The sequence below is a fragment of the Falco naumanni genome, chromosome 17 (assembly GCF_017639655.2).
Source record: "Falco naumanni isolate bFalNau1 chromosome 17, bFalNau1.pat, whole genome shotgun sequence".
NCBI classification, from domain to species: Eukaryota; Metazoa; Chordata; class Aves; order Falconiformes; family Falconidae; genus Falco; species Falco naumanni.
Window position 1 is genome coordinate 4127831 of NC_054070.1, and position 15920 is coordinate 4143750.

Genomic DNA, 15920 nt, shown 5'->3' on the forward strand with positions numbered 1-15920 from the left:
CCCCCCCCCTCCCCCAACCCCCGCTGTGGCGTGGGGGCACCTAGGGGGGGGTTTACCCCACGGCGAGGCCAGCTGGGGGGCACGGAGGGGTCCTCGTGCTTCCCCCCCCCCCCCCCCGGTGATGCTCCCCACCCCAAAAAAAAACCCGCTGTGGCGTGGAGGCAACCTGGGGAGAGTGGGGGGTGTCCCCACGGCGAGGCCAGCCGGGGGGCACGGAGGGGTCCTCGCACCCCCCACCGCCCCAGGCGGGAGCATCGCTGCAGCAGCCGCCTGGGGGGTGGGGTGGAGGGATGTTTCCCCCCCGGGGGAGGGACCCTGAGCCGCCCCCGGGGCTGGGGCGGGGGGCGCAGCCGCCACCCGCCGCGGCCCTTTGAACGGACCTATCGCTCCCGGCGCCGCCGCCGCCCGCCCCCGGCGGCCGTGATGCAGCCGGCCCCTCCCCCCGCCGCAAGGGCTGGAAGCTCCCGTTAGCCTGGGTGCCCTTATTTAATTTCGAGTGTGATTTTGCTATTTTTAGCAGCTGGATCCCCTCCAGTAAGGCTGGGAGCTCTCTCCTTTCCCCCCCTCTCCCCCCCCTTCCCCCCCCCCTTTTTTTTTTCCTTTTTTTTTTTTTTTTTTTTTTTCCTCATTCCCTGCAAATGATTTTGACCCAGCTTCCTTCCTCCTGGAGCAATTTTTTTTTTTTTTTCCTCTCTCTTTATTATTTATATAAATAAGAGGGGGGCCTGGCTGAGCTGTGGATGCGTGTGTGAGTCGCAGCCTCTCTCTCTGCCTTCTCCTTTCAGATCCGCATTTGCGAGCAGCAGCAGCCGCCGGGAGGGGGGGGGTTTAATTCGCTTCACAACACAGACACGCCAGGAGAAAAAAAAAAACCAAAACAAACAAACAACCTAAACACCACCAAAAAAAAAAAAAAGCAAAAAAAAAAAAAAAAAACAAACCAAACCACCCAAAACACCCCAAGCACCCAGCTCCGAGATCAAGCTGACTGTGAGTGCCGGCCTTTAATCTTTGCTTTTTGCTGCGGGGGGCGCGGGGGAGGGCCGGGGGGTGCTGGGAGGGTGGTTGGGGGGGGTCCCGGGGCTGTGCTGCCCCCCACCCCCCCGCATGCTTTGCACGATCGCCCCCGGTTTGCTCTGTATTTGCAAGGACGCGTGTGTGCGTGCGGCGGGCCGGCTCGGCAATGCCTCTCGGTATTATTCTTGTTATTAATTATTGTTATTAATAGGGTGATGCACCTGGCGGGGGGGGTCGGAGAGGGGAGGGTGGTCCTCGGTGCCGGCTGCGGGACTTTTCCTTCACTTGCTCGGTTTCGGGTGGTGCAAACGCCCCGCACCTCCCGGGAGGAGGGGTGGTGGTGGTGGTGGCGCACGGCCCCGGGGTGCAGCGGCCGCCCCCGGGAACCCCCTCGCTGGGGGGGGGGGGCGGTGCAAGGTGCGTGGGGCCGGGGGCGTGCGTGGGGCCGGGCCGGTGCAAGGTGCGTGGGGCCGCGGCTGGTGCACGGACGGGGGTGGGTCGGTGCAGGGGGGTCGGTGCAAAGCGGGGGGAGTCGGGGCAAGGGGGCCACGCGCGGCTCACGGAGCGGGGGGGGGGGGACGCACAGGTCGGTGCAAAGTTGCACGGCTGGGGCTGGGGCTCAGTCCCCTCCCCTCCCCCCCCTCCCCGGCGGGGGGGTGATGCCACCCAGCGCTGGCTCCGCTCGGGCTTTTATTACACCTCGCAGGGCAGGGGCTTCACAAAGCGTGTGATGATGGTGCCCTTCCTGCCTCTTTTCTTTCTTCCCCCACCTCCCTCCTTCCTTTCTTTTATCACTTCCTTTTATTATACATGCCCAGGAAGGAAGGGGGGGGGGGGGGGGGACGACGACTTTGCTTAATAGCAGGCCGGGGGGGGCCTTCAAAGCAGCCCCCTGGAGGGTTCGTCCTAACGAGGAGCTGCGCACATCCCTCCGCAGCCCTCGCACCCCTGCCGAACTGGCTCTTCAACTTCTGCTCCACTATTCCTCCCCCTCCTCCCTCTCCCGGCCTCCCTTTGCCAGGAGGTGCGGCCGGGATCCTTCTCCCGCTGCAATCAGGGTAGATTTCCTGGGCGTGAAAAAAAAAAAAAAATTTCTATTTTTTTAATTTTTTTTTTTTTTTTTTTTTTTTTTTTGTAAATAAGATCTAAGCCACCGCCTGGCTCCCCGCTTCTCCTGGGCTGGTTTGTTTAATCTAGGAGTAGGTGGCAGGAGCGGGGGATTTATGGGGGTTATTTGCACAGAGCGGTGTAAGCCAGCGCGGGTGTGGGGGGGGAAAGGCAGGAGCAGGCCCAGGAGCACCCAGGAGCATCGCTCCGAGGGGCCAGGGTCTCTCTTTTGCAGCCCACCCCTGGCTTGTTGCAAGAGGTGGCTGCTGAGAACGGCCCAGCTCGTGTCACGGAGCAGAGGGGGATGCGGGAGGAGAGTCTGGCAACGCACCATCCATAAGGATGGAGAGGGAAGGATGTTTTCCTTCCCCCAACTCTATCGATCAAGAGGCAGATGTAGCCCTTCCACCTCCAAACCTTGCAGAGATTTATCCCTGCCAGCCTCGGGGAGCCCGGCAGTCCCCTGCCCTCCTCTCCACCCGATTCCTCCCTGCCTGGAAAGGTTTCTCTCAGCTGCTTCCTTTCCTCCATGGCAACATCGCTGCTCCCTCCCTCCTGGACAGCTTTGCTGCCTTCCAGTGGGGCTGGAGCTGCTTCCCGTGGCATCCCCGGCACCATCCCGCAGGATCAGGGTGCACCCAGGGCCAGGCAGGTGCCACCGAGCCAGGGAGCATCGCGCCCAGCTGGGAAAGGGGGGGTGTTGGCTGGGAAGGTGGGAGCATCTCCCATCTCCCACCCAGGCATCCTCCTCCTCACGCCCCCTGCCAGAGCAGGGTACAGAGCCCTCGGTCCCCTGGGGTGGTCTCAGCTCTGGAGCCCCTGGGAGGAGTTTGGAGGTGGCGGAGGGATGGGTGGGAAAGCACACGTGCTTTCCTCAGCTCCGAGAACTTTGTGGGGGCATGGGGGGCTGTACCCGGCAGCATCCTCATGGTGGGGGGGGGTCCCATCAGCATCCCATGCTGGCCCCCTGTGTAGGGCCCATCCTTGGCAGGATGGAGGGGAGCGCCGCAGGGTGGGGGGCCGTGCTGGGCCCAGCAGTTTCCAGCTAGAGGAGGGGGTACGGCGTGGCTCAGAGGCTGCGTTTTCTCTGTCAAAGATTGACTTAAAAAGATTAAAAAGCGACAAACTCATACCAGCCCCCAGTCAGCTGGCCGGCGTTTTCCTTTCCCAAGTCGAAATTTTTTTTTTTTTTTTTTTAAAGAGAATCCTTGAAGGGTTCTGGGATGCTGTGAGTAATATTTTCAGGGTGTTTACCCGGCAGCGTGGTTTCTGTCTCTCCCCCCCCCCAAAAAAAAAAAAAAAAGAATCTGAGGGTGGTTTTTGTTGTTGTTTTGCACTCGTGAGTCACTTCCAGAGGGGAGTGGGAGCTGACGTGTTTTTTTTTTAAAAGGCCTTGAACGTCTGAGCACGGCTCCTCGCACCGCACGTCTCGCCTGCACCTGCTTCAGCCACCCCATGGAGGCTCAGCATCCTTGGGGGGCTCAGCACCCTGGCTCCCCCCACAACCCCGCTCTCCCTGGTAGCTAGTGCTGTCCCGGCTGCTCTAACACCATCCAAATTGAAAACAGTTGCTCAAAATCAAACATTATGAACCCCGCAGGGAGGGTGCCTCCGTCTTTGCGCACAGACTGGGCACACAGCCTGCAGGAGAAGCTGGGCTGGGGGGCTGCTGTGCTCAGGGGACATGGGTCAGAGCCAGGGCAGGGGTGCAGGGACGGTCCCCGGAGCAGGAGGTGGGTTGCACCATCCATCCCAGAGCAACGCTGTGATTTTCTAGCCAAGTGTCCCAGGCAGCAAGACCGGGACGCTGCTCTCGCAGCCCTGTTTCTGCAGGGAAATGTCACATCGCTCCGAGCAGGTGCCCTCCCTCTGCACGGCCACGGTCACCCCACCAAGGAGCAGAGCAGGTACCCCATGCCTGGGGTCATCCGTAAGCACCGGGGCTGTGGTACAATCTTGCTCTCTTCCCTGGGGTCACCGGTAAGCACTGGGGCTGTGGTAGCAATCCTGCTCCCTTCCAGCCTGGAGCCCATCCTCCTGGCTCCTGGGCTGGGAGCTGGGTGTGGAACTGGCCCCACAGCTCTGGAAAAGCAGGTTTTCCCTACCCCCCCCGGGGAAGCGTGGAGGTAGAAAGGGGACGTGGAGCCTTTTGCTCTGTGGGTTTTCCCCACGAGCAAGGAAACCCATCCAGCCCTTTGGGACATGCACAGGGGAGGGGACAATGCAGGGTCCCTAGGACAAGTGCCAGGCGGTGCCTGTCCCTAAACCCAGCCGGGGTGGCAGGAGCAGGGTGCAGGGGTGCAGCATCCCACCCTGGGTGCGGGGGGTCAAGCAGGGCTGTGGGAGCCTGCACCACCCTTCCAGGGCCTGGGACCCCCACGGGGATGCCCAGAGGCCCCGGTGCCGTGCCACCGCTCGTCCTGTTCCAACTTGTTGGTACCAGCAGCGTGTCTGGGCTTTCAAGGACTCCAGATAAAATCTGGAGCCACTCTCCTCCTTTTGGGGCAAGGGAACAGGCTCTGCAGGAAGGGCTGGCCAAGCTGCTGCTCCCCAAATTCCTGCTGGGGACTGCGGGAGCTGCCTTGGCACCGGGGCGCTGGCTGATCGAGCGGGGTGTCCGTGCCACAGGTTTCAGTCAGGACTCCTGCCCTGCAGCCGGCTCGTTTTGCTCCCCAGTTGGTGCTGGGAGGATGCAGGTTGTATCCCCAGAAGGGATGCAGCTGCAGCCCCCCCCCCGCGAGAAGGTAGGGAGCAGGGATGGGTGAGCCGGGGAGGTCTGAGCACCCAGAGCCTCTTCCAGCCATGGGAGAGCACCAGCCGCCACGTGTGGCTGGTCATTAGGGCCATGAGACTGGGGAGCAGCGAGGGGGTCCCGCTGCTGGGGTCCAGCCCGGCAGCCTCAGGCACGTGCTCCATCCCCGCGCCTTGGCCTGGGCTGGTTGCACCGGGGCATTGCCACAGGGCACCGGTGGGGAGCGGCTGTGCCAGGGACGGCACAGCGGGGACCGGCACGGGCCAAAGGTCTGTTTGCAGGAGGGACACGGGTGCAGCAGCGACGGTTTTGCAGATACTGGTTTTGCAGCAGCGGGAGGAAGGGTCGTGCCTGCCCAAGGTGCTCTGCATTTCTGGGGCAGAAAAGCCCCGCAGCCCACGGCGTGGTGCTGCTGAATGGGCTTGGGGGGGTTCAAAAATACAGGTGGGGGTCTCTTCCAGGCATAGCTCTTAGTGATGCTTTTGGTTTCTCCACCACGGGCCCTGCTAGCCCTGGCAGTGCCCTGGGCACGGGCTGGTCCCCGCTCCATGCTGGGAGAGGGGCAGGATGCAGCTGAGCCTCCGGGAAGGGCTGAAGCAGGGCAGAAGCTGCTCATTTCAGCTGAATTTTAATTTTAAGACGCATTCTTGGAGGGGGGACCCTGCTCCTTGTCACCTCCTGTCCATGCTGATACCCCACCAGCTGCCCCCATCCCCACAGAGGTACCAGGTGGCAGCTGAGGGCGCCAAGCATCCTTACCTGGGGGCAGCAGGTGGCAGAGGTATGGCCAGGCTGAGTCCATGGGAAGCTCCGGTGGCTCAGCTCATCCCTTGTGGCCCAGTGAGTCACTTCCGTGGCCTCCTGCCCTGGGGAGAGGGCTGGGGGGAGCAGTGCCAGCCAGCATGGCAAGCCATCACTGACTGACCTTCCTCCTGTTCCCACTCCACCGCTGCTGGAAGGACGATGAGCGAATCCAGCGCCAAATCCAGCCAGCCCCTGGCCTCCAAGGGGGAGAAGGACGTGTCGGAGAAGAGGGGCCGGGGCCGGCCCAGGAAGAAGCCACAGGTACGTGGGGTCCCCTGGGAGAAAGGAGGGGGGGGGCCACCCCACTGGGGAGCGATGCCATCATACGGGACAGCAAGAAACCCCCCTACTTGCACCCTGGCAGCATCCCCCAGGCAGGGAGGGGGCCGCCCATGGCGCGTTCCCCCTACCTCCCTTTGAGCAGCACCTCCTGGGTGCTCACCCTCAGCAAAACCCTCCTGGGGGCTTCACAGCCCACCCCCCCGCCTCAGAGCTGCTCCTCACCCAGGGAAGGGCTGGAGCCTTCCCCTTGCTCCTCCCCAGGCTGCAGCTGAACCTGCCTTTGCAGATGGGCTAATTAAAGCCCCATTAGCAAAAGCTGCTCAGAAGGATAAGATGCTGCTGGAACCTTTATAGTGCCAACCCGCCCCTAGCCCCCCCCCCCCCCCAAGGGCAGGTGGGGTTTGTGCGCATCATTTTCCCACAGAAAAGGCAATTTGCGGGTTGCCCAACGCTTTGCAGGGCAGCAGCACCAGCAGCAAGCCGGGGTCTGGTGCTGAGAAACCTGTGGGGACCGTCTGGCTAAGCCAAGCGATTAATGCCAGGGTGGGATGGGTGACGTACATGCCCAGCTGAAGGACGCGCAGGGGCCTGTGCCTGGCCGCCAATCCCAGTGGAACCAGTGCTCCCAGTGCCACGTGCAAGAGAGCATCTCTGCCCTGCCTGGGTCTGCTGGGGAGAATGGGACTCCCAGCCTGGAGCATCTCGGGGTGCGCTGCTGCACTGGGAGCCCCCCTGGGCATGGCTCCCTCCCTGGGGACCCTCATCCACAATGATCCCCCTCCACTCTCCCTCCAGCAGGAGCCCAGCGAGGCCCCGATCCCCAAGAGACCCCGTGGACGGCCGAAGGGCAGTAAAAACAAGGCCACCCCGAAAGGCAGGGTAGGTGGCTGGGGACAGGGACGACAAATCCATTTGGAGCTCAATTACAGCCAGTTCAGGGCAGATCCAGCCCTGGGGGGTGTGGGGTGGGGGCGTCTCGGCACTGGCCCCCAGGGAAGGTGGGGGGGAGCCGCGGACCGCGTGTCAGCATGTGGATACCCGCGATAAACGTGTTTGCAAAACATGCGAGTCACATCCTGCGCCCGCCTCATGAGTCACAGGGCCGGGGCCATCCCGGTGCTGGAAGCCGGCTGCAGGGGGGGGCGGGGGGGCCTGGCTGTGGCCCCGGGGCCACCTGGGTGCAGCAATCCGGGAGATGCCATTGGGGTGATGAATTTGGCAAGTCACGGGTGGGAGGAAGGGGAATACCACCCCCTGCCCCCCCCCAACAGCATCCTGGGGACGAGGGGACGGCCCCCGCCTGACCAAAACATCTTGGTTTTTATTTTGGCTCAGAAAGCTGCAGTCACACCAGGGAGAAAACCTCGAGGCCGACCCAAAAAATCGGTGAGTGGGCTTTTCCCTGCCTCCTCCACCCTGGCAGGGTGCTGGGCACTGTGGGGACACAGCAGCCCTCCGGCTGCCCCCACACGTGTGGGGTAAATGCTGCCAGGCTGCAGGACAGCAGAGCAGTGAGCAAAAAGGGGACACAGTGTGGCACAGGATGGGCTCCGTGCCATGCCCTGCCCCAGTGCTGGGGGCTGTGAGCCATCCCTGCTCCCCCACCTCTCCGTGGGGGTCATGCGCAGGTCCCTGCCGCGGTGGCACGCTGGCACGCACTTGCCTGGCACCCATTGTCACCCAGTGTCACCAGCACGCCATTCCTGCAGCCTGTGTGTGCAGCATCCCCCCAGCGCTGCAGCCACCCTCTCACCTTGTGCTTTCCCCCTCCGTTTCATTTTCCGCCCCCTTTCCCCTTCCCCCCCACCCCCCAGTTTGCAGCCCCATGGGAGCTCAGGCGGCTGCTGGGCACCCATGAGCATCCCCCGGATGGCTGGGATTTCCATTCCCAGCAACCACATCCCACTGTCCCCAGCCCCAGGCCACCCCATGCATGGGCATGTCCCCATGCCCAGGAGCTGTTGCCACACGCTGGGATGCAGGAGCCACCCCAGAGCATCCTCCAGGTGCGACTGCTCTGCCCCATGCAGGGTTTGGCCCCTTTTCCCACTTAAATTCCTTCCAGAGGGCGAAGGGCTGGGACCAGCAAACGAGGGGGGCACATCCTGGGTGTCCTGCACCAGTGTCACAGCACCAGTGGCTGTTTCAGGGACCCCAGGGTGGGCAGCCAGTTGGGTGGGGTGGGAACGAGCCTGTCCCGTGCCAGCAGGGCCATGCTGGGGACACTCTGTCCCGCTCTGGCAGCCACTGGCTGCGGTGGGTTTTTTATGAATGGAGCGGGAGGAAGCGGGGGCCGGCGCTGACTCACACTCACACTCAGCCCTGACTCACCGCCGCGTGCGGGGCCGTGATGCTCACGGCCGCCTGGCCACAGCCAGCCAGTCCTGCCGCCACCGGCATTCCCACTGCCAACTGGAGCCATGGCAGTGGCACTGGGGACCACAGTGTCAGGCTTGCAGGGGGGGTGTGCACCCAGGGCATGTGGCTCCCCCCCACTTCCTCGCTGCAAGCCCACCCGGGGGGGTCTTACCTGGGATTTAACCTGTAATGGTTAAACCTGGAGCAAGGACCAGTCCCAAACTCAGGAGGATGCTGGTGCCTCAGTTTCCCTCTTTGCATAAGGGGTGTGATGTGTCTGGCCACCCTCCAGGGGTGATGGAGGGGGGGGGCGGGGCACAGCCCCTGGCACCCCCTGACTGCACTCCCTCGGCTTGCAGCAGCAGGACGAGGAGGAGGTGAACATTTCCCAGGAATCATCCGAGGACGAGCAGTGAAACCTCCCAAACCGGCGCTACCTCATCGCCTGGCGGTCCCGCGTCCTCGGCGGCCGGGGGAGAGGGACGGGGAGAAACCCACCGTGCCGCCCTGGCTTTTTCCTCCTCCCTCCTCCGCTCCTTCCTCACCCTCAGACAACGGCAGCACTGGAAAACGGCCCAGCCTGGGCAGCCCCCGCAGCCCCCCGGCCCAGAGGGGGGGGCACTCGCCCCGGCTCCCCCCTCTCCCCAGCGCTGGGTTTTGTGGAGCAGCCCCACTGGCACAGGGGGTGCCTGGCAGAGAGCTGGGGCTGGGACCCCCCCCACCTTTGCTGCCCCTCCCCCATGATCTCACCCATCCAAAGCGGGTGCTGGTTGCCCCCTGAGCACCGGGCTTTGCCCCGGGATTTCTGCAGGGAAGAGACAGGGGGGTCAGCAAAGGCGGGACCCCCACATGCATTAGACCTTCGCTCTGGCCTGCTGCTACCCTGGGCAAAAACCCCCTTGTGTGTTGTTCCCCACCCCCACCCCACCCCCCAGTCCCGGGTGACTGCACTGTGTGTGGGAGAGCAGCTCCCGCCATGACGCCGGGGCTCAGCACCCATCCCTGGGGGTGCCCAAGTGGGGCTGGCTCGGGGCAGCCCCTTCCTCATAGGTTCTGGTATATATATATTTTTTTTTTTTAGAAAAAATACTTTTTTTTTTTTCCTTTCATTCACAACTACCTCTGGATATTTAAGTTCCACTCTCTGAACTCACAGACATGCTGCTGCTGTGCCAGCTGCCGGGGCATCGTTGGCTCCGTGTTTCCTTTTTCGGGGTGTTGCTGGGGGCCCTGGGGTATTTTTTTCCTTCCCCTTTTTTTGGGCTTTTTTTTTTTAAAAAAATTGTTATTTTGAGGTCTAGGTTGCTCTGCTGCTTCAAGGGATAGAGGCTGGCAGGGCAGTGGGGTGGGGGGAATGCGGGATGCTCCCCCACCACACTGCCCTTGCACAACTGCTGCAGCGGGACCGGAGGTCGGTGCCGGGCGGCCCCGGTGGGAGAAAATTGGGATTTGGGTTTTTTTTGTTTTTTTTTTTTCTTTTTTTTTTTTGGTCTGCTGTTAATGACCTTTTGGTTTCCTATTTGCAGTTACTTGAATAAAACATTTTATGGATGTTTGATGCCTCCGCCCTGGACTCTGGCTGGGGTCCGGCCCCGGCAGCAGGGTGGGAGCAGGTTTTCTCCATGCAGGGAGAGCTGACGGGCATGGAGCGGCCACCTTCTCCACAGGGATATCCGTGACGGTGCCAGCCATCCTCCGCCGGGACGGACAGGAGCTGCCGATGGAAACAGAAACAGGCAAAACCCTGCCACCCCCCGCCAAACTCCTGTCCTCGACGCCTTTTTATCAGCAAACCGAGCCGTGCTGCTGGCGAGGGAGGGATGCAGGATGCTGAGCACCTCGGCGTCGGGCTGGCCCGTGGTCCAGCAGTGCCCGTGCTGCTGAACCCCCCCTGCCCGATGTGGGAGGCTCCAGGCTGAATGCAGAGAAACCCCCCAAAAAATAATATTTATTTGCTCTAGCACACACCACGCTGCTCCCCGGCCGCCATCCTGCCCTCTGTACCTGGGGGCACAGCCCTTGTACCCGGCCGCTTGCCTGCCCCGGTGCCAGTCCTGCCCGTCCTGCCTGCTGTGTTTTAAGGGCTTGGCGGGGTGATTCAAGCAAAAAAAATGGCAAAAATAGGTGCTAAGGTGGGAGAGAACCCGTTATCGTCAGTGCTCACGGGGTGGGATTGCTCCCAGGCTGCAGCCGCTGGCATCGCCATGGTACCATGGGCGCATCCTGCCCTTCCCGGCGGATGGCGAAGGTGGCAGCGCCGGTGCCGATACCGTCCTCCCTTGCCTCCTGCGGGCAGGATTCGGTCCCAGCTCTCCGGGCAGCATCAGGCCTTCCAGTCCCCGCGGGGGGGGCTGACGGGACGAGGAACCCCCCCAGCCGGGCGCCGCCTGCGATGGAGAGCGTGCCCTCAGCACCCTTGGGAGGGCACGGTGGGTGGCCCCAGCCTGGACCCCCCCCCCCTGCCCCGGTGCCAGGCATCCCTGAACGGCGTCGGGGCAAGCGGAAAAGCACCAGCACCGGCTGCGCAGCCCAACCCTCCCCAAACCTCTGGATTCCCCCCAAACTCTCGGGGGGCTCCCGGAACCCGGGGGGCTTCCACCCCTGCTCAGCCATCCCCACGCATTCCTGAACTGGCTGTTGCTTAATGCTGATTTTTCATGCAAAAAATGACATAAATAGCAAATCCCACAGCACCGCGCACAGCTAGCCAGCGCCCCACACAGCCCCCCACGCACCCCCGTGGGCTGACCCACCCAGGTGTCCTCCGCCTCCACCAGCAGCTCCTGCTCCGACTCCTGCAGCTCCTCGGCCGGGTCGTAGCTGTACATGGGCAGCAGCCGGTGGCGCAGCCGGTCAAACCTGGCAGGGGAACGTTGGCTGAGCGGTGACCGGTGCGTGTCCCCCTGACCCCCCCAGCCCCACACCCCCACGCTCACCTCCGCTTCTTCTGGACGTACATCACCTGCAGGGAAAGGTGTAAGCAGGTACAGGGCTCGGGGCGATGCTTCGGTGCCCCCCCCCCCCAGCCCTCCCCAGCCCCCACTCACCATGGCCAGGAGGGCACCGAGGAGGGTGACGAGGAGGAAGGGTCCCAGGACGTAGCCCACCAGTGAGTCGCCTGCTGCGCCCGGGGCTGTGGGGGCTGTGGGGGCCGTGGGGGCCGTGGTGTTGCTCATGGCCCAGAGCCGGCTCCTGCCTGCATGGGGACGCGGGTGGCCACCCCCACCGGGTGGGATGTCTGCGAACCCACAACCGCCCTGGTAATAACCCATTGCTCCGGTAATAACCAACTACCCCGGTAATAACTCACTGCCCCGGTAATAACCCACTGCCCCGGTAATAACCAACTATCCCGGTACTAACCTGCTGCCCCAGTAATAACCAATTATCCCGGTAATAACCCACCGCCCCGGCAATAACCCCCCAGTAACAGCCCCCAGGGCCAGGCAGTGACCATGACCATGACCGTGACCGTGGCCGTGACCGTGGCCGTGGGGGGCCGGTACCCACAGCCCAGCCAGGACACTGCTCCCCAGGACACGGGCGCCCCCAGGATGCGGCTGAGGGGTGCCCAGCGCCCCCACAGCCCCACGTGGGGGCGGTCACCCCACAGCCCCCTGCAGAGCTGGGCTCAGGGGGGCTCGGCCTCCAAAGCAGGAGGAATGGGGGGGGGGACGGGGGGGGGGGAAGGGGGGGGGACGGGACAGGGGCCAAGTAGGGCGGGTGCTGGCAGCACCCTCAGCCCAGGCTCTGCCCCCACCCGACCCCCACGCAAGACACGTCCCACGCCACCGCCCCCCCCCCCCCCGCGCCTAATTTCGGCCATGCACTGGGTGCCCCTCTCCCCCCCCCCCCCCCGCAACCCCTGCACCCCCCCTGCACCCCATGCACACCTCCTGCGCACCCCCCCTACACCCCATCCCCATCGCACCCCCCCGCACCCCCCCCACTGCCCCTGCCCCCCCACCCCGCATCCCCCATTGCACCCCCGCCCACCCGCGCATCCTCGCGCACGGCCCCGCCCCGCCCCACCTGCGCGCGCCGCGCACCGCCCGCCCCCGGAACCCGCGCGGCGCGTGACGGGCGGGGCGGGGCTTCGGGCGGGCTTGGGGGCGGGTCGGTGGCAGTGCGGGGGCCGGCAGGGGGCAGCAGAGACCGGGCGGGGCGGGGGCGGGGGGGGGGAAGGGGAGAAAAGAAATGCGAAAGGGGAAAGAAAAAGGCAAAGAAAGCAAGGGAAAACCGGAAAAATTAAAAACAGGGGAAGGGAAGAAGGAGAAAAAGGGGAAAAAAAAGAGGGAAGGAAGGGACGGGGGGGCTCCGGGGGGGGGGAGGGCGAGCGGGTGGACAGCTGGCGGGTGGGGCAGGGGCACACAGCTGACGGGGTGGGGGTGGGGGCACATCTGGGGCGTGGAAGGGTGAAACGACAACCCGACGGGCGGATAGACGGCGGGGGGGGACAGCAGGGTGGGGAGGTGCATCCCTGCTCCGTTAGGGGAGCGGGGGACAGGGGACAGATGGATGGAGGGACAGAGGGATGGATGGAGGGATGGACCGAGGGACACAATGATGGAGGGATAGAAGGACAGAGGGAGGGATGGACAGAGGGAGGGATGGACGGACAGAAGGACAGATAATGGAGGGACGCAGGGACAGATGGATGGATGGACAGAGGGACAGATGAATAGATGGACGGAGGAACAGAGGGAGGGATGGACAGAAGGATGGACAGAGGAACAGAGGAAGGGACAGAGGGACAGACAGACAAATGGCCAGAAGATGGATGGACAAAGGGATGGACGGACAAGAGAGAGGGAGGGATGGACAGAGAGACAGAGGGAGGGATGGACGGAGGGAGGGATGGACGGACAGGTAATGGAGGGACAGAGGGACAGAGGGATGGATGGACAGAGGAACAGAGGGAGGGACGGAGGGACAGAGGGACAGAGACGTGCACAGGGTGAGCCCACAGACCGCGAGGGCCCGGGTCCCAGTGGGCGCAGGCACACAGGCTGGCAGGGCTGGGTCAGCCACAGCGGGGGCTGCCGGGGGTCCCCTCCCTGGCGGTGCCATCACGCTGCCGGTGTGGTCAGCCCCGGTGGGGCCCCGGGGTGATGGCAGTGGCCCAGCCCTGATCCCGGCGCAGGGTAATCCGCTTTGCCCACGCGGGGACCAGATGGCCCCGCTAAGTGGGTCAGATGGGAGCGGGGGACACCGGGGAGCAAGGAGCCCCATTTTGCTTCCCCATAGCTAAAATAAATAATAATAAAGTGAAATGAGGTGGAAGAGAGGAGCCTGGAAATGGTGGAGGTGGGGGGACACAGCCCCCCGTGCCTGGGCTGGTGGCAGGATGGGGCTGGGTGCCACCGCAAAGCACCAAGAGCATCCTGCACCAATGCAGCAGCGCGGGAAAGCAGCTCCCTGCTCTGCATCCCACGGGACGAACCTGCCCATGGCAAAAACCAGTGAGAGGCCAACCAGCTGCACAGCCAGAGTCCTCCTCCTCCTGCCTGCACCTCCTGCCTGCACCCCCTGCCAGGTTAATTTTGCCTCCCAGTCCCTGCACCAGTGCCGGGCCAGGGCTTGGGGACCTGCTGATAGGGATGCAGGAGTGGAGATACCCTTGGCCAGGCACCGTGTGGAGTGGGGGATGCCGGAGCCCCTCGCAGAGGGTGGGAAGGGGTCAGGGTGGCTCGTTCCCATATTGGGGGATCCCCCAGCCCCACAAAGGGCACCAGCTGTCCTGAGAGCACCTGATGCCTACTGTTCCCAGCATCTCATTGTCCCCACTGGCCCCATTGATACTCCCTGCCCCACACAGCCTTCCCAAACCAGCCCCAGCCCCCCGCCCCGTTCCCCTAACCCATCCTCATGCATCATCTCCATCCCAATGCCCATCTCACCATGGGAGCCAGGGCTTTGGTAGCACCAGGGGTGGCAGATCCTGGGGGTCAGCACCGATGAGATGGGTCTAGGGGGACCCCACACCCTGCACAGGACATCACCCCTGCGTGAGCAGCAGCAGCTCTCCTCGCAGCCCATCTTCATCCCCTCCTCCATGCCCAAAGGGGCCAGGAGCTGGGCAAAGGGGGGGAGCCCATCCACACCGCATGGATCCCCCCCTCTGCCGCTGCCCACCTCTTCCCAGCACGGTGCTGCTGTGCAGCAGCTGAAAATAAATCCAGGAATTTATCGGAAAGTCCCTTGGAGAGAGTGAGCAGGGGCCAGCAGGAGCGTGCAGCCAGCTCAGCCTGGCCAGGGGGCACGCGGGGTCCTGGGGGAAGCAGCATGACTGGGGGGTCACCAAGCCCCTCCGTGTGGCCAGAGACAGCCCTGGACCCTTGCAGTATCCCCAAATCCCAGGGGACTATCTCTTCCCCATCCACTGCTACCCACCTGGATGGGGAAAGAGGAAGGTGAGGCTGGGGCAGCACAGGGGCTGCACATCCCTGCGGAAACCTCTGTGACCTACCCCCAGGGTGGGGGAAGGATGCTGGGGGGGCTGAGAGCAGCATCGCAGCTCATCCTGGCACCTTCATGACCGAGCTGGGAGGGGGTCAGCTAGGGGGGCAAATTTTAAGTAGGTGCTGAGAGCTAGAATAGTTACACGGGGTATTTCTGCTCCAAAACCTGCCGTGAGGAGACATCAGCCCCCTCTTCCCTACTGCTCGGCCCCCAGCAGATAATTGGGGACAGCTTTGCTGAGCCGCTAAGCTCCCGTTTAAGCAGCTAAACACAAGTGGCCGGATTTCCAGCCACTGCATCCCTCCGGCTGCTCACCCGGCCAGAAACACCAGGGTGGGGGGAAGCACCGTCACCCATCCACGGGGGCACAGCCCGCTCCCGGCTCTGCCTTACCGCTCACCGGCCAAGGTGTTAACTCCACCGTCAGCAAAGATTAACTTCGTCCTTGGCTCTGCGCCGCGGCTGCGAGCACGAGGGCGTCGGGCACAAGCCGGTGTGTTTTCCCCCGCTGCATTCAGATCCCAACGGGAATTTCCAGAGGGTGGTGGCACGGGATGGGATCTCCAAACCAGGGCGCATTCCACGTCGCAGATAAAACACGAGAGCTTCCGTGGCCGGATTTACAGCCTCGCTGCTGTGATCGGGTGCGCAGTACTGGATCCTGCCCGGCATCTTGTTTCGCATCCCAAAAGGGGGAGAAACCCCCACCCCGGCTGAGCGAGGTGGGGCCACAGCCCCGGGAGCTGGTTCACTCTCCCCCAGACTCAAGGCAAATCTGCTGCCCTGGGGCATCAGCAGAGCCTGGCCCCCCAAGCTGGAGAGGAATGGGGGGGCGTCTGGGGGAAGGGACAGCTCTGGGGGCCACGCAAGGCACCCATGGGACGGGTGCTGCCCCCAGCACACCCAGCTCTCCCTCACCAGGCATGGCATGGGGCAGAGGGACCCGGCAGCTCTTACCGGAGCACGCGGAGGCCAAGGAAGGTGCTGAGCAGCCCCATCCCACCGGTGGTGAGGACAGGGGGACCCACTGAAGGCAGCCTGCGGCGGTGCAGAGCACCCTGTGCGCTCCCCCAGCACACCCTGGCACCGATCCTGCATCCCCTGCGATGGGCTCTGAGCACCCCCCAGTGCTCACCCT

At 63.6% G+C, this 15920-nt stretch overlaps 2 protein-coding genes across 8 annotated transcripts; one reads left to right on the forward strand and one right to left on the reverse strand.

Moving 5' to 3' along the window:
* Positions 1–418: 418 nt before the first annotated feature.
* HMGA1 (high mobility group AT-hook 1) lies at positions 419–9492 on the forward strand. 4 transcript variants are annotated; one of them, XM_040616997.1, is made up of 6 exons: positions 419–534; positions 786–990; positions 5836–5941; positions 6758–6841; positions 7298–7348; positions 8680–9492. In XM_040616997.1, the coding sequence occupies exons 3-6, from the start codon at positions 5840–5842 to the stop codon at positions 8734–8736; spliced, it is 294 nt and encodes a 97-aa protein (XP_040472931.1). In that variant the 5' UTR covers positions 419–534; positions 786–990; positions 5836–5839; the 3' UTR covers positions 8737–9492. The 4 variants fall into 4 exon arrangements, with proteins under 4 accessions (XP_040472931.1, XP_040472930.1, XP_040472929.1 ...); XM_040616996.1 differs by lacking the exons at positions 419–534; positions 786–990 and adding an exon at positions 1057–1193 and having other exon boundaries at positions 8683–9492; XM_040616995.1 differs by lacking the exons at positions 419–534; positions 786–990 and adding an exon at positions 1065–1193 and having other exon boundaries at positions 6761–6841.
* Positions 9493–9613: 121 nt separating this feature from the next.
* Positions 9614–13404, reverse strand: SMIM29 (small integral membrane protein 29). Of its 4 annotated transcripts, none has more exons than XM_040616992.1 (6): positions 13292–13404; positions 11368–11558; positions 11257–11282; positions 11074–11179; positions 10485–10707; positions 9614–10034 (listed from the first exon to the last, which is right to left on the reverse strand). In XM_040616992.1, exons 2-6 carry the CDS (start codon positions 11494–11496, stop codon positions 9865–9867), a joined length of 654 nt encoding a protein of 217 aa, XP_040472926.1. In that variant the 5' UTR covers positions 11497–11558; positions 13292–13404; the 3' UTR covers positions 9614–9864. The 4 variants fall into 4 exon arrangements, with proteins under 4 accessions (XP_040472926.1, XP_040472927.1, XP_040472925.1 ...); XM_040616993.1 differs by lacking the exon at positions 13292–13404 and adding an exon at positions 12353–12392; XM_040616991.1 differs by lacking the exon at positions 13292–13404 and adding an exon at positions 12317–12342.
* Positions 13405–15920: the final 2516 nt, after the last annotated feature.

Excerpts from the sequence above, each read along its gene's own strand:
- SMIM29 (XM_040616989.1), bottom strand. The coding sequence starts at position 11,592 with ATGGGTTATTACCAGGGCGGTTGTGGGTTCGCAGACATCCCACCCGGT. Across the intron at positions 11,283-11,367 it reads TCGGTGCCCTCCTGGCCATG|GTGATGTACGTCCAGAAGAA; the intron begins GTGAGTGGGGGC and ends CTTTCCCTGCAG. Across the intron at positions 10,708-11,073 it reads TGGAGGCGGAGGACACCTGG|GCGGCGCCCGGCTGGGGGGG; the intron begins GTGGGTCAGCCC and ends TCTCCATCGCAG.
- HMGA1 (XM_040616994.1), top strand. The coding sequence starts at position 1,108 with ATGCTTTGCACGATCGCCCCCGGTTTGCTCTGTATTTGCAAGGACGCG. Across the intron at positions 5,942-6,757 it reads GGCCCAGGAAGAAGCCACAG|CAGGAGCCCAGCGAGGCCCC; the intron begins GTACGTGGGGTC and ends CTCTCCCTCCAG. Across the intron at positions 6,842-7,297 it reads AGGCCACCCCGAAAGGCAGG|AAAGCTGCAGTCACACCAGG; the intron begins GTAGGTGGCTGG and ends ATTTTGGCTCAG.